This window comes from Etheostoma cragini, unplaced genomic scaffold (assembly GCF_013103735.1).
Source record: "Etheostoma cragini isolate CJK2018 unplaced genomic scaffold, CSU_Ecrag_1.0 ScbMSFa_1523, whole genome shotgun sequence".
NCBI classification, from domain to species: domain Eukaryota; kingdom Metazoa; phylum Chordata; class Actinopteri; order Perciformes; family Percidae; genus Etheostoma; species Etheostoma cragini.
In genome coordinates this window covers 912757-929723 of record NW_023265587.1, presented here as the reverse complement: position 1 = coordinate 929723, position 16967 = coordinate 912757, and the positions used below count along the sequence as shown (strand labels likewise).

At 43.3% G+C, this 16967-nt stretch overlaps 1 protein-coding gene across 3 annotated transcripts in view; it reads left to right on the top strand.

Moving 5' to 3' along the window:
* nap1l1 (nucleosome assembly protein 1-like 1) overlaps nucleotides 1-14725 on the top strand; it is a 20679-nt gene extending 5954 nt beyond the window's left edge. The window contains exons 3-16 of one of the 3 annotated variants that reach the window (XM_034865383.1): nucleotides 638-726; nucleotides 4337-4439; nucleotides 6703-6844; nucleotides 8675-8767; nucleotides 9148-9276; nucleotides 9582-9653; nucleotides 9730-9869; nucleotides 10203-10348; nucleotides 10470-10489; nucleotides 10779-10901; nucleotides 11118-11150; nucleotides 11245-11295; nucleotides 12752-12788; nucleotides 14436-14725. In XM_034865383.1, the coding sequence (XP_034721274.1) occupies nucleotides 638-726; nucleotides 4337-4439; nucleotides 6703-6844; nucleotides 8675-8767; nucleotides 9148-9276; nucleotides 9582-9653; nucleotides 9730-9869; nucleotides 10203-10348; nucleotides 10470-10489; nucleotides 10779-10901; nucleotides 11118-11150; nucleotides 11245-11295; nucleotides 12752-12757 (1147 nt within the window). In that variant the 3' untranslated portion in view covers nucleotides 12758-12788; nucleotides 14436-14725. The remainder of the gene's footprint in view (nucleotides 1-637; nucleotides 727-4336; nucleotides 4440-6702; nucleotides 6845-8674; nucleotides 8768-9147; nucleotides 9277-9581; nucleotides 9654-9729; nucleotides 9870-10202; nucleotides 10349-10469; nucleotides 10490-10778; nucleotides 10902-11117; nucleotides 11151-11244; nucleotides 11296-12751; nucleotides 12789-14435) is intronic. The other 2 variants (XM_034865382.1, XM_034865381.1) reach the window with 2 other exon arrangements.
* Nucleotides 14726-16967: the final 2242 nt, after the last annotated feature.

Genomic DNA, 16967 nt, shown 5'->3' with positions numbered 1-16967 from the left:
ATATATTATCCAGATAAACTCCCAAATTCAGTAGTGAAGCTTCAAAGTGAAAAACAATTGATTCCTCGATGCAACGTAATTCTCTCTAGAACAATTTAATGCTTGATTCTGATAAGTTAATAATCACATTTTTTAACGTATTTTATAAACAGAACACATGATCTAATAAGACTAACTGTTCATAAAATAATTAGTCAAAAGTCATATAGGCTGTTGATCTTCTTTATCACATTCCATGTGACCAGCTCGTGTTTCATGTTCTCCACCTTTACACATTAGTCTCTGACATGGAAGATCACTGGGAGAGAAGGGGGCTTTTTACAAGCATCTGTAAGTCTTAGGCATGGAATGACTCCACAATAACAAACCCCGGTAGACAAAACATTTCAACACAACTTGTGTGTGTCAAATACTGTAGCTGTCAAAATCTGAGCTTTGTCTAGGAAGTGAGTAGCAAACTGCAGATTAATATGTATATTTTTCAAATCCAAGCTGAAGGGGTCCCAACGTTGCTGCCATCCTCAGCCTAACCATGCCAGAAGTAGTTGGTGGATGGTGTTAATTCTGTCATCTCAAACTGTCTTAAGTGTTGTCTCTGTTTTGACTGACCGTCCCTTTTCTCTGTGTCCCCAAGCAGCAAAGACCAGGCTGAGATTGACCCGGCAGATATGGAGGATGTGGAGGAAGTGGAAGAGGAGGAGACGGGAGAAGATGAAAACAGCAAAGGTAGGTCTCCCTGCAAAAATGCTACAGTACTGACCTTTAAAGGGGTAGTGGTTAGCAATGTCTATGTATAGTCATAGGCAATCTGTCTTAGAACGCAAATCTGACGTTGTTTGTGTCGCAAGCAATCGGGTGCGTAAACATGTCATTTCAGAAGCAGTCTGTCTGAACTTTTTGTGCCTATTCTTGCTACTATAGGCCTGCCATGATTTTGAGTTGTACGAGGCACTAATCTGTTTTTATTTTTGGATCTCAATGCATCCTTTGATGCTCGGTAAATGACGTTGTCTCTCTCGTGTGTTGGCGTACTCCACGCGTACTCATGTAGATGGATATAGATGACTGTTTGGCCTTGTCTATTTAAAGTATGTTGTTTTTAAAGCCAGACTTAAAAGAAGGCTCATTCTGTCTGTCAGCAACGGATCTCAGAGCGATCACACTCAAGAAAGCTTTACCTGGTGTGGAAGCTGCTGGGAGATTATAACTGCATAATTAATACAGTGGCAACTTGCCAACGTTAAAACATGCAATGCATGCTCACTAGACCTCATATCACACATCAAGGCTGCTGTAAGACACGTATTGGTCTCAGAAGGACCCACAAATCTCAGCTCATACCATCCGTGGAAGTAAATTGTTTGAAAACATGAGGTGAAACTACGCCCGTTTCCACTACAGCAGCATCCAACCCCATCCTCGAGTTTATGCAGTGTTGCAGATGGTGTTGCTCCTCTTTTAAAATAAATAAGGATGCATAAATGCTCTTTCTGTAAATGCACAGGTTCATGTGTGGAACACCAGCTAGGTTTCCATCTACACGTTTTTATCTGAATTAAGTGATATCAAATGAAAAATGCCTTATGGAAAGGGTAAGAAAGAGCTACTGACAAAGTTTTACTGATATATTAACTAGGGCTGCAACTAACTATGACCTCCCCATGGTCAGTGATTCCTTCAGAGTGAACACAGTGAATCTGATGCTGGAGATGGGACAGAAATGCATGAAAGTTCTGCTGATTCAGCTGTGGTTAGTTCCTGTGATACTGCAAGGAACGCTTCGGGGCGTCTACAGACTACAACACAGAAAAGGGATAACAAATATTTGCAAAAATTGGCATATGCTTATTTTTTTTAAATGCTTAGTACAACTAGCAGGAGACCAGTTAAAATTGAGGTAAATTTGGAGACATTACCTCGTTAAATTGATAGCCTACATATTTTAGTTGGATCTCTTGTCTCTGTTGTAGTTCGTAGACGGTCCAGAAGCTCTCTAACTGGCTCTCAACACAGGATCTAAACACAGCTGAACTAACACAACTTTCATGCATTTCTGACCGATCTCCAGCATCAGATTCACTGTTTACTCAGAAGGAATCACTGCACATAGGGCGGTCATTTTAATCACATTGCAAACATGTTTAAACTTGCCTTGTTGGAGCCTGTTGGGTGCTAACGCTACCAGGAGGATAACTTGGTGTAGGCAGCACCAGCTGGTTAGTTTTTCTCTCTGACAGCACTACACATTTACAGACCACAGAGCCAAGTGTTGAATTTGACTAGAATTCTCCTTTTTGAAAGGAATATTCCAGGACCGTTTTTGTAGTTTTCTTGTAGATGGAGAGTCTGTATTGTCAGATGGAACAAGTTACAGTACTAGTTACTTTACTTTTGGTTTACTCCGTAATGTTACCTGAGATGCAACATAACTTACTTGCAACAGTATACCATATAAAGTTGACCTAATGTATGCTCGAATCAACACAAACCCTTATTACAATGAGGCCATACACAAGATCTCTCTTATAAGCTCTCTAATACCACAAAGATGAGAACAAAGTGTTGGATATCTGCACAATGTGTCACGGAGTACTGGCGGTCGTCTGCTCGTCATTCACTGTATTTTGCCCAGTATGTTACAGAATGAGGGCACTTCCACTGTCGAAACGGGCAACATCTCCTCCACTATGTATGCTGCCTCGAGCTCATGCTTCTCTGCTTTACTTACCTGCTGTTAAAATAAGTCTTGGCTGGTGTCGGCAATGTGCTCTTCATCAGCGTCTCGGGGTTCAGGGGGGACTTTAGTCTTTACTTTAACTAGCTTAGATTGGATGTTGTGGCCTGGGTACAATTTACACTTTACAATCAAGTATTTGTCTTGAAGTAACAGGCTTACCTCCACCCCTTCAAAGAAGTCTTAAGCTGTGGCTCCGCCATCTTTGTTTCATATACTCGGACGAGTGATAATCATGTTATGCAGATAGTTGAAGAACCAGTAACTCTGTACTCAATAGGTAAAGTAATAGTGACATTACTGCGTTAGACAAACGTAATCTGATTACATTGACGTGTTACCCCCAACACTGGTCGGCAGGGGCCGTGTTTATTGTGGGAAAAGGGGCAGACTGAGGCACTCAGTATTGCCTCAAAAAAGCAATTGGCCCTGTTGTAGCTGACCCTCCACTGATGGATCCACCTAAAAGGCATCAGCTTGTGTTGTGTGAATTTAGACAATCATAGGCGTATTTATTTGACTGGATACGGAGTCTTGGACAGATGGTCTACGCTGGTTGGTAACACATTACAAGCAAAATGCCCAGGATGTGCCATCAGAAGAGAGTTCCAATTAGAGCTGCACAATTAATACAATTTTAATCTCTATTTTTATTTTAGCTTTTTTAAAGCGTCCTTTCCAAGAACGCTAAGTGCTTTTAGTTTTGTTTTTTTTGCAAAGCCAATCTACTGCTTTGTAAACCCTGTCTGCTCATGAGCCAGTCAAAGCAGTTCCCTGCACCGTGCTGCTTAGTTTCTAGATGGAGACAGTCCCAGAGGACAGAGTAACTGGAGGAAAACTCAACAGATAGCAGTCGGTGACAAGGTTTACCAGTTTACTACTAAACACAACGTTTTGTCCTGTCTGTTTTTCAGACAACCGCAGTGACCAGTGCTAGTTGGTGCTAGTAGCCTCTGTTAGCTCCTCTAGGACACACCGGTGCTAATGTCCTTTCATCTGCTGCATTATTGTTTACATGGATATGGTTTAATTTTGCGTTCCATGACCCATTTTGTCTGTAAAGCCGTGCCTGTGTTGGATCTCTCCTCTACTCTCTCTCCTATTACTCACCTGCCATCGGGGATGTGACTGAGCTTTGATGGGTGCAAACAATGTGTTGGATGCTGGGATTGTACCATCTGTCACATGTCTGCTTGCACAAAGGAAGATCACCCTTAATTGCAGAGTGCCTCCTCTAACATAAATGCTGCACTGGCAGTAAGCACACCGTTAACCAGACCTTTCAATGTTTACCTTATTAGAAATCTCACACTCACAATATGCAGGGAAACAAACTGTTAGAGATGACTGAATGCTCTGCTACGGCCTTCTTGCGTACTCTGGTAAACACACCGTGCTGAGATGTGCAATATATCTCTAGAAGTGATAATACTGAATAGAACCGTCAGTTGTGTTCTCATGCATCCGGTAAAGGACGTCGCAAACATGAATTTGAGCATTAATTTAATGAAACCTCCCACTCTAGTTCAATCCTCAAGAACCTTTTGATGCTCCTGAATGGGTTTACCTGTCTTCATATTGCACTCTTGACTGTGTTCTCAGCTCGTCAGCTCACTGTGCAGATGATGCAGAATCCACAGATCCTGGCTGCGCTGCAGGAGAGGCTGGATGGTCTGAACGGCTCGCCGTCAGGCTACATAGAGAGGTGAGACATAAGCATACTTTTGGTGATGACTTTATCTGAGAACACATTTGTGCAGCTTGTCCCCTTTTACGGTTGTCATAGAGCAGAAACGGCAGCAGCATAGATTAATGTCTGTAAGGACTTTAAAAATATATAACAGGGTCTCTCTTCATCTATTTCATGCCACTGTTTCTTTCCCCGTGTGTGTGTTACATTTTGATGCATATGTTCTAATAGTATCTCCTTTTGAGGAAAAAGCTCTGTGTACTACGTGACTGGTCAAGTAAAGGTGGAGGTGTTTGGAGCAGCCTTTGGTTGGCTAATGGAGCAGAAGATAAGAGTGGTAGTAAATGTACAGTGTGTGGTAAGGATGTGATTTTGTTGTGAAGAAGTTCTGTTTCAGCAACCCGCCAGTGGCAGCTTACCTACATTTGTATTTGCCAATGTAGATATTTCCTCATTTAGCAAGTAGTGGGTGCTAAATTTGGAATTATGTCAAATTGTGTAATTTTCTAGTTTAGCATCTGACCAAAGAAGTTGTAAGCCCAACATTACTCGACAAGTGAATACATACCCATGTTTTATGCCTTTTTATACTTCAATAAATATGAAGGCATTGATTTTCTCTTCTTTTTTTGAGAAGAGAGAGAACTGTCAACAGATTCAGCCTGTTGCTGCTGTGCTAAATATTTAAGTTTTGATGAGTAGTTTGACCCATTTAAGTACAGTTGTCACACAAAGTTACAGATTGCCCAGGTGTTTTTGTTGATTACACCTTCTGTGATTTTAAAGTTTTTAATACGTAACATGATAAATCCAAGAGAGCTGAGGCACTTTTTGTATGTCATAGTAGAAGAAGTGATGGTTCCTAGGTTATATTACACGTTTCATGTCATGGAGCTGGTGCAGAGGTAGAGTCGTTGATTGTGGTCTCTCAGATGCTGTAGTGAATGTAGTCGTGTGTGTGTCTCGGCTGAAGGTCTGTGCCCCCCACGGCTCCTTTTGTCAGAAAAACCATCAGCAGGCAGCTCTTTGATTAGCTTGGCAAGTATTTGGCAGTCACCAACAAACTCACCAGTTAAAGCATCCGGGACTCGGGACCCAACTTACAACCCCTTGCCAGGCTAGTGCAGTCTAATTTACCATACTGCAGAGAAACGTGAGTCTGTGCAGACTCACTCCTGGAGACCACTGTCCTCTCAAAGTACTGCTCTAGAATAGCTAGGTCATGGCTTCAACCTGCTTCCCAGCAAGGCTGTCTGAGGCCTCAGACAAAATGGATTTAATGCAACAACAAATATGCAAATGAACACTTGAAGCTTTTGTAGCTCTGTAGCTATTTATAAATATTTATATATGTAAACGTTTTATTCAAATTTAGAACTGGATGCTAGCATACCAACACTAATGACGTATACAAATCATCTTAATTACTTCAACTTGACCAACCTGGAGACATTTGCATATTCAAGCTCAAGCAAGATGAGAGAAATAACAAATGAGCAACTGAAAAAAGATAGGGATAAAGTATAAAAAGCCACTAAACAAGTTACACATATTTAAATGCAAAGGTATGTAATAAAAAACAGTGAGATATTTAAATAGAAAATGCTGTAGGTACCGTAAGACAGTTAACTTATTCAATACTATAAAATCAGCAACAAATTGTGTTCAAGATCCAGCTGCAATTCTTTACACCACCCTAAACGACACTATCTTTTGACACACATACTGTTGGATGTATACAGCTATTATGCACATGTGTCTGTTTTTAGTTTTGGACCCACTGCATCATCCACGTTAGGAACAGACCATGAACGTCTCATGCATAAAGTCCGTATATTTTCTTAACTCTGTTTTAATGAAGCAAATGTCAACAAAACTATGCCGAGAACAGGTTTTGGTTTGTATACAGTGCGTACCCGATAGGCCACCTTGACTTATTGGCGATCCTCTGGGGGGGAGCTGCCCTGCAGTGTGTTGCTTTGCTCTAAATCTCTCAGCAGATTAACTTCAGAGTGTCCTTACTGCTACCCGTTGCTCCTGATTAAACACATTTTGTCTGGAAGTAAAGGAAATGCATGATCATATATGTTTTTAGCTTGGAGAAAAGGCTGCACAGACTCAACCAAACGTAACCGTTAGAATTATGGATTGGTCCTAATAGTGCCCTTTTTTTGAATAAGTGGCCAGACCTATAGCTATTTTTAGTGAAAGGGCAATGTGACACAAACTGATCTTTGTCAGGCTTGTACTCACATCTGTGATGTCTGTTATCCTACAGTTTACCCAAGGTTGTAAAGAGACGTGTAAACGCCCTCAAAAACCTGCAGGTCAAATGTGCCCACATCGAGGCAAAGTTCTACGAAGAAGTACACGAACTGGAGAGAAAGTACGCAGCCCTCTACCAGCCCCTCTTCGACAAAGTAAGTCCGTTACACACTTTTTGTTCTGGCCTTCAGTACTCTCATTGTATTTCTGCAGCTATGTGCTGGTTATAGGAGCATTTGTGTATTTCGTAAGGCTGACATTTTTTTCTTGTGTGTGTGTGTACTTGGTGGTATGAGTAATTGGAAAAGAAACAAAAGATGGTTGATTAAGGGTGTGACGAGATCAAAACGTGACGAGATTTCTCGCCGAGGTGAGAAGTTGTCTCGTGAGGCGATGTGATGTCAGCGTGATGGAGCGTGAAATTACTATTGAAGATCCCCCTGCCACTTTTAAATCATTTGTGTGGCAACATTTTGGGTTTCCTGCGGAAATGATAAACGGCGAAAGAGTGACAGACAAGACGAACACAATATGTAAACATTGTAAGAAAAAAATGCCGTATACCGCGGCTAACACGAGCACTATGCAAAAACCCTTACAGCACACTGTGCTGTAAGTGATACACTTACTGTTTGCATTTAAAGTATTATTTTTCTGTTATTTGCACATTTATTTTATTTATACTGTTTATTTTTTTATGTTCGGTTTGTGGAAAGGAGTTAGATTTCTTGTGTGAAATTGTACAGGGCGGAAGCCAGTTGGTAGAGTTTATACAAAACATTTTGCAGTGTTTGCACGTCCTTTACTGCATATAATTCATTAAAATAGTAAAAAAAAAAAAAGTTAAATAACATTCATCATTAATAGTTGATTTCAAAATGCACCAAAATTGTTCTGCATTTTGTGATTTTTTTTCAGTTGAGTCATCGAGGATTTCTTAATTTTTTATTATTTTTAAATCTCGTCTCGTTCTCGTGAACCCAATGTCGTGATGTGTCTCGTCTCATCACACCCCTACGGTTGATATATGCATTATCAAATACGTGGTTATGCATTCTCCCTCAGCATCTGTTACCGTGAGCGGGCAGGCTGTCTAAACCCCCCCACCACCAACTTTTTACCACTTGTCTGCTAATGCTAATGTTCAACTTTAAATATAAAATAAAGAAAGAAACAAGTGGCGGTCTTTACGCTGCTTATTTTCCAGCCAACATTCTGTTGCGTTTAAAATCAACTCTTTTATTCCAGACTATAATCCACTTTCTTTTAGGCCGGTAGGCATGCGTGTGGGGGGTGGGGGGGGTTCTCTGTGCTATCGTATAGCTGAATAACTGATAATGTGTTACGTTAACATACTGGACCTCTACCGTATTCAGCCTGTTATTCTGTGTGCTAAATGTCTGGAGTTGGTCTTGGATTTTGTGAAATCAATATCTCGAATAAATGCAAATTAAAGTCCAGGGCAACTTACGTTTTTTTCCTTTTCATGGCGCATTTTTTGACTTATCCGATTTATAGTCCAAAAAATATGTTCATATCTGTATATGACGTGTTAATAACTATCAGAACGTGTCAACAAGTAAACTCACTAATAAAAAAAAAGTACACCTTTTTACATTGAAATCGTGCAGAAGTTGAAGAAATGTTCCGACCCTTTTTGTAACCCTAGACTACTCATCAAGTTTGATCCTGCTAGATGTGTTGTGAAGAGTCCATGGATCTGTGTGGACTATTTTTAGACTAATGTTTCTCACATTACTCATGCAGGCTTATTAGTTTTTGTGTAAAAAAAACAAACAAATCGAGGACGTGAACTTTCCCAACAATGGCCTGTGTTCCCACTCGTTACAGAAACCGCTCACTTGATTTACCAATTAACCTTGTTTTCTATTTTTCTTTTTCAGAAGACCAGGTTGTACAACTCGTATGGAAATGTACATTACTTGGGAGCTACTGATAATTTAATTTTCTCCTGTACTTTACAGAGAAGTGACATAGTGAAAGCAGCTTATGAGCCCACAGATGAGGAATGTGAATGGAAGGCGGATGAAGAGGAAGAGCTGACAGTAAGTAAGCAGGTACAGGTGACGTATACACCTGCATGCTTCCTGTCTGATGAAACGAGTAGCTTTCTCTCTCATGCATGTAGCATATAGAGTCATGTTCAGAACACAGGGAACATGGGATTAAATCGATCTCCATCGCTGATTTTAGATCTCTGTATTGCAAGGCAGCCGGGCAGGACTGTAGTGATCTATTGCAACTGTTTTTATTCTTTTTAACATTAAATGGAGATTTTTTTACTTGCTGTATTTTCTCTTCTTCATTTAATCCCCAATGCAGAGTGCTGTCTTCGTGGGTGTAGGTGGTGAAAAGCTTTTATAGTTTTTTGCATGAGATGTGAAAATAATTGGTTGAGAAAGTGTTATTCTGAAGAGAAAATGTCTCTCTCAACTAGGATGAGATGAAGGAGAAGGCTAAGTTAGAGGAAGAGAAGAAGGACGAGGAGAAGGAAGACCCCAAAGGAATCCCGGAGTTCTGGTTAACAGTTTTCAAGAACGTGGACCTGCTCAGTGACATGCTGCAGGTAGGTTCATCCACTCAGCTGCTGGCATGCCAGGGAAAATGGGTCACATAGTATCTGCCTCCAGCAAAAAATCCGGGTTTGCTTCCATCTGCTGGCCAAGTTGTGTAGTCGTGTGATTTTTCATTTATTAAAGTATCAAATCATAACAAGTTATCTATGGATACTTTACATATGTAGTCGCACTATAATTTCCAAAGACCCAATAATTCCAGTAATTCCCCCAAGAGCAAGCATTTAGTGTGACCGTGGCGAGGGAAAACGTGATATGAAACTGAAACCCATGCAGACTGCTCTTCTCTCCTCAGGAGCACGATGAACCCATCCTTAAACATTTACAAGATATCAAAGTCAAGTTTTCGGATCCAGGAGAGCCCATGGTGAGTAGGCGCCACTCGTGCTGAGTCTGCTACCTTCGAACTGTCTGTAATCGGGATCTCCTTTGGTCTTCCCCAGAGCTTCACGTTAGAGTTCCACTTCGAGCCCAACGACTTCTTCACAAACACAGTGCTGACGAAAACCTACAAGATGAGGTCAGAGCCGGACGAGAGCGACCCCTTCTCCTTCGACGGACCAGAGATCATGTGCTGCACAGGGTGAGCGTTCCTGCTGAGACAACGGAGTGCTCTCCTTGTTCCACTTGCTATTCAGTAATGACATGCCTCATTTTCACACTAATTTGCATCGCGGTGGTCTTATTTTATTAGGATTTTTGAGAGTTATTTGATTTCATGCTGTTTATAAGGTCAGCCTCGTGATTTAAGAAGACGCACCGTGACCTGGAAAGCTGTTACCAGTTCACTCTGGATCATTCCTAAGTGGGCATTAGTTAGATTCGTGAAAATGGCCCAGGCTGTCTTTAAGATCGGACATTTGTAATGTTGGACACTGACCTGTCTATGCTGCTGCTGTCTGGTGATTCCCCACAGATGCACGATTGAGTGGACAAAGGGCAAGAACGTCACGTTGAAAACGATCAAGAAGAAACAAAAGCACAAGGGCCGCGGCACAGTGAGGACGGTCACCAAAACAGTCCCCAACGACTCCTTCTTCAACTTCTTCACCCCGCCAGAGGGTGAGAAATATTTGGCCATAGCAGGTTTCAGCAGTACTGATGGAGCATGTAATAAAGAGATCAGTTAGATCCTTGTCCCGGTGTGGGTTAACTAACCCTGACCTTCTCCACTTGTTTACAGTTCCAGAAAATGGCGAGTTGGTAAGGCAGTGTGCTTCTTCTACACTTTATAATTCAGCTTTTACCAGGAAAAACTTTTTAAATGGAGAACTTATACTTTCTGTTTAGCTTAATGACCAAATATTTTTAACACCATACTTTGTCATAAAAAATTCACAAAGGGATTTAATCTCCTGAGTTTCATGAATCTGCTAATTTAACTTGAGAATCGGGTCCAAGGTGAAACATCTTATTGTAACCTAATAGAACAACCCTAACTAGTGCTGTTTTAAACGCATGGCTGAACTGTGACTGGCCTGTCTGTCTTCAGGATGAGGACTCGGAGGCAGTCCTGGCTGCAGACTTTGAGATCGGCCACTTCATCCGTGAGCGGATCGTACCTCGGGCCGTGCTCTACTTCACAGGAGAGGCCATAGAGGACGATGACGACGATGTGAGTGTTGGCGTCTAATCTCAACTTTAACATCTGGAAATGGAGGCCATATTGGAATGAACACACGCCGTCATAGAAGTCTCTAAAGGCTCTGCTCGACTGATACAGTTTGGCTCTGCCAGAGGAACCGATGCTCTGCTCTTGTTTAAAAGCCAGGCTAAGCTTGCCTCTTCTCAAGTGTTGTATGTAGCTAATCGCCATGTTTGTGTTTTACAGTACGATGAAGAGGGAGAGGAGGCAGACGATGAGGTAAGACTATTTAGGGATATCAAATACCATCCGCACCATGCCACAGATGTGTTGAGAAGGCGCAGTAGTCTGAAGTAATCTCTCTCTCTCTCAGGAAGGAGAAGAGGAGGCTGATGAGGAGAACGACCCCGACTATGAGCCCAAGGTGAGATCTAACCCCCCACCCCCGTCTCTGGTGTCCTGAGAAACCCCTTACTCAGCTCTTCTCAACTTAGTTGGCTCAGGATGCTCTTTCTTTGCTGTTAGGTTATTGATAGCTGGAGCACGATGGGGGGGGGGGGGGGGGGGGGTTCCTTAGCTGCAAGTAGAGAACGGCTGTCCCTAAATGGACTTGTCAAAGTTCAACATTCAGAATACATACTGTCAAATGCATCTCATTTTTACTCCAGCTTTTGGTTGGCTTCAGCTTTTATTTTGTTGTTGTGCTCTTGATTTGGCTTCCAGACCAAGACCAACTCCCCAGTAGGTATTTCCATCATAAGACATGTCTTACCCAGATCCTTGACCTCTATATTACCACAGGGACGTTTCACCGGTCGGTCCAGTCTGACTCTTGCATGTGACTAAAACCTGAACCATAACCTTATGCAACACCAGTAGATCCAGTATGCCTCAAAGAGAAGGATGAGGACGCCAGTGAAACGTTACCCACCTAGAATATTCATTTCAATCCCAATATTAATATTTTAGCCTTTATTTGATTAGGGAACTATGGAGGGGGGGGGGGTTCTCCTGTTGGCTGTTTATTGACTGGTGTGTTGTGCCTTCCTGACGGAGGTAATGGAGCTGAGACCACTGAATAAACAGTGGACAGAAGAAAAGCTATGATGATGATGATTATAATAATAATAATAATATAAGTCTGATACTAGAGGTGTGACGAGATCTCAGGAGATTAAAACCTTTATCCCGTCTCGGCCATGTTGGTAAAGCGGGCACAGGTGTGGTTTCACTTTTCTAAACTTAATGCAGACGCCGTTTGCTGCCATATTAGGATTGGGAGATGGCCTTGCAGATAGTTTAACTCGTGAGACAAACGGGTGTTCTCTCTGCCCTGGGGACTGACTGACAGGCTGAGGTTGGAGGGCAAACCATGGGAACTTTATTTCTAGCTATAGCTAAGGCACGTTCAAGTTAAAGAGCAATGGAAAAACTGTCATGAAAATGAAATGGGCTAAAAAAGAATAAGCTACAAATGCAAGTGACAGTGCATGAATCATTTTTGCTGAGTAGGTTGTACGGAGGGAGGTCTAGTCTTATATCATCCTTTAAGGATTCTTAAAATAGTGTGTAAATCTGGGTCTTGTGGACCCGGTCTCGTCACACCCCTACTTGATGCTTGCTGTGTTCAAAGCGTAGCTGGTGGTGGTCTTAGTTTTGAGGGTGCACATCCTGCTATAGGAGTTGATTCATTAGCATGAGCTAGACGTTAAACGCCGATAGAAAGCAGCATGAGCTCTGCTGCCTAGCTAAACTCAAACGTGGGACTCTCTGTATTCTGCTGGTTTGGCTGTTTCTGTTACTCCTATTCATTAATGTTGCTTCATCTGCAGTCACTTGGGCATCCTTTGTCAGCTCCTCTTTAAATTTCTCCTCACTAGGTTTAAGTGGTGACAGTAGAAAAATAACCCTATCCTGGTAGGTACAGCTTGTGATTGTCAGCTTACTACATCCCACCCCCGCCCTTCACCCCAACCTTCTCCTTCTCCGGTGTCGCTTTGTGCTTATCTTTTCCTCCCGTTTATTCCATCCTCATCCATCTTCTGCACCTTCCTCCTCTGCCGCCGTGCTGCACCCTCCCGAGTTACTAACCCACCGGTTTGTTGTTGGTTTGTTGAACTTTAACCCATAGTGAGTTCTGCATTTGCACCTGTATTATTTCTGTATGTTGAAGCTAGTCCAGCCTCCTGTCCTCTTTGTTTTCCTCCATGTTGAACTCGTCCGTCCACAGACGCAGGCTAGTTTTGAGGTTTTGTCAGGAGAGTTAGTCTGAGTTTTACTTTGAATACCCATTTAGACAACATTTTATTTTCTCATTTTCCTGTTCCCATTATTTGTGTTCAGCTCTTTTCTCTATAGCTTTGCTTTCAATGCTGGGATTATGCCTGTATGTTTGAAAGAAGGCCGGACCGGTAATTGGCAGATTACCAAAATACAAGAAATGCCCACCGAGAGTTTTTATGTGAGGGCTCCGTCATCGTTGGCAGTCATGGCCCGTTTTCACTCTTCATTAGAAACGGGATAGATATCTAGAGCCACATCAGTCCGCGTAGAAAGAGAGCTTTTTGCTTTGGGCGTTCTTGTGAAAACAAAACCTGGTAGCGTGTTAAATCTAGTTTTGCCCAGAAGAGCATTTATTCTGTACTCGCCACCTGATTTCAGCCAAGCTGGAGAGCGGAGTGACCTTCCACTGGTGAGTCGGTGTGGCATCAGGCCGTGCAGAGGGTGCTGCATTAAAAGAAGCAGTTTGTTTTAAAGCTCTCTTTCAAACATCCAGTGTCTCCTTACCGAAGATAAGCTAAATGAAAACATCCGGAGCGTTCCATTGTACCAGCTCCTGTTACCTGTTACTGCAGATCCAAGCCGCGCCACTCTCAGTGAGCGTCTTGAATCTCGTCATCGACAACCAAACGAACACAAATGTCCAACTCGGTCCCTTCTAAGACAAAGTGTTCTTAACCTGGGGCCAGTGCATACCAAATGCAGTCGTTACTGACGATAGCTTGGCCTCTTAAAATGGCTGGTTCATGCTCTAGTGGGGATTCTCCCTGACCAATCAGAGGTGTGCAGTGTTGGAACGCCACCTTCTAGTGGTGCTCGCCTGGAAACTCGTCTGAGGTACTAGGCATAACGTTTGCTAATGAAAACGGAGAAAGACTAGCAGAGTCGTGTCCTGCTAGCTTCAGCCTGGAAACATGGACTGGACCGGCTAAAGGGATAGCGCGGCTTTTTGACTAATACGATCTCGCTGAGCTATAAATACAGTACTGTAAATACGAGGCTGGAGCAAGCACCTAGCTAACCAGTGAAATGGTTTTTACTGACAGCGCTTACGCAGCTGTTACCTGTCCCAGTGCTAAGCTAACTCACTCAGCGCCACATGTTCAACAGTTTTATCTTACGCCCAGCTTGGAAGCAAAAGAATTTCCCAAAATATCACAACTATTCTTCCAGCGGGTTTATACCGAACAGCGTCATTAATCTGGAGTGTTTAGGTCTGTAAATAGTGTGTGTGTGTGTGTGTGTGTGTTACTTACTAAAGCCCCCTGCTATGATCTGTTGCAGAAGGATGCCGCCCCCCCAGCTGAGTGCAAGCAGCAGTGAGGCCCGGCCTGGCTGCCTTGAGGATCAACTGCACTGTAACGGCTTCTCAAATTAAAAGAAGAAAAAAAAAAATAGTTACTTACCGCCTTATAATGTTTTGTATTTTTCTTGGTAGAGAATTTGAAGAAAAAAAGCTTCAAGATTTTTGTTACAAAACTCATGGTAATCTACTGGGAGCTGTGGCTCGATATACATAGTATTTTACTAGACCTGTTAACCCTTCCTCTCTGTCCAATAGATAGCAAACAGGACGAATCTCCCCCAACAAGCATGAACTGTTTCCTCACTGCTAAACTAGTTTGGGTCCTTGTCAAGTCTTTTCTTGTATTTGCTCTTAGACAACAGCTGTGGTTTAGACTAAACGCCCCCCCACCTCCCATCCCCCCTCCCCCCTACCAAAGTTCCAGGTTGGTCGGTTGTGCTTATTCCAGGTGAAGATCTTTCTCCCAGCGGGGCCATTAGTACTGTAGCAGTCCAGCTCTAGTGACAGAACAGAGGGGGGACCTGCAGCCGGGTGTCCATTCCAGTTCCTATCTAATCGGCCCAGCATGGGATCTGGACTTGGTGTTTTTGTGCTCCGCTACTTTCCACCGTCGATACATTCCAGTACGCAGACTGGCTGGCACCGTCGGTGAACCGCTCTCCAAAGGGAGTCTGCTTCCCTCTCACTGGACGCCCTGATCGAAGTTGAACCCAAATGAAGTTTGTTTCGAGGACTCGAGGGCTCGGTACAGCCTGGTGAGTCTCTTTAACATTCCAGAGAACTCCTAAGACGAGGATGAGACGGTTTGGTGCCGGAGCCACCCAACCCCAATAACCCAGTGCTTCGTGGCTCTCCTCTTCTCGGTAGCGCTTTGTCCTAGTGTGTGTGTGTGTGTGTGTGTGTGTGTGTGTGTGTGTGTGGTGTACCGGTGGCCCCCCCTCATTGATTAGCGGTCTGACTACTCCTTGTTAACAGCACTTAGTTTTACGCCCCCCTTTTTAAATGGTCACGAGGGGCGGAGCTGTCCCCCGCTCTGTGGACAGTTCAACTTCTACTATCAGGTTTTTGAGTGCCCTGCTGTTGCTACTGTGTTGGGGGGGGCACTTGTAGGAATAGGGTTGGGCGGTTGTAGCACAGCAGATGAAAAGGAAAGTCCAAACCAGGTTTTCTAGTCTAGAAACGCCCCTTTTCCTCATCGGGATCAGACATTTACCTCTTGTGTCACCAGTTAGCGACTGGACCCCGGCCCAGCCCGAGGTTCCGTTTTATCACTGTGAAAGAAAGGGGACGCGTGATAAGGCCATCTTATTGGCCCATGACCCACCACCCTCCCCACCCCAAACTGGTTCCTTGTTCCCCAGAAGGCCACAGGAGAGCATGTCAGAGCAATACAACCCGTAGCCTGCCTCCCTCCATTCTTTCTGCCTTTGAGTTTCAAGTGGAGGTCTTGTTGGGCAGCGCCGTGTCCGATGTGGAGAGCCAGGGTACTACTCAATCTGCAGGGAGTATTCAGATCAGGTTTATTGGAAAAGAGAGTTTCTGGAGGGTCCTTCTGAGCAGCTGTTGTCAAGGCAAAACGCTATGCTACAAAATACTAATGTACTCGATAACTGTACGTGTATGTTCATCAATAAACTGGTTAAACATGTCTGTGGGTGACTAATTGTTTGGATTGTAAGGTCTGCATTCAACACCTGTTCTTCCCAAATATGTATGTAAATGAAATATTTGACCACTCATGGAGCAGTAGTGGGAACTTATTGAACGCACCCCCACATGCCAGAAGAGGGCGCCATTGCTGTGAGATTTGTTCCTGTCCTCCATGGGAATAAGGTTTGTAGTGAGATGAATGACAGTGAATGCAACACAAAGGGCCGTTTGGTGGACTCAGTCCTAGAGATGGCTGGAACAGGGACACTTGTCAAAGGGTCTTCCTGATACAGGCCTCGTCTAACTCTAGTACAACCTGGCTGCTGTCAGATGGCGGACGGCCCAAATGCCTGGTGGAAGGGAGTGTTGAACTGTCCTGTTTTTAAGTAGTCAAGTTATTCCATTAAGTAGTTCCATTACTACCATGCTTAGGCAGCACACTGGAGCTGGTAGAAATCTATTGTGTGTATATATATATATATATATATATATTAAATACATATTATAATGTGGAAGGGAGTGTTGAACTGTCCTGTTCAGGTTTCTATTAAGTAGTTCCATTACTACCATGCTTAGGCAGCCCACTGGAGCTGGTAGAAATCTATTGTGTGTATATATATATTAAATACATATTATAATATAGGTTGAGTCCTCTCTAACGCTCCGGAGCATGTTGTGTTGGACTGCAGACCCCTGAAACCAGCATTCACCCAGTCAACGATGCAAGGGGCCATCTGCTGGCTCAAGGACACCTGGACATGCAGACTGCAGGGGCCGGTACGCAGGCCTTCTGCTTGGTGAATGACCGCTCCACTGCATTGGGTTTCCAACCTCTATGACAGGTGACCCCTAGGAATGAG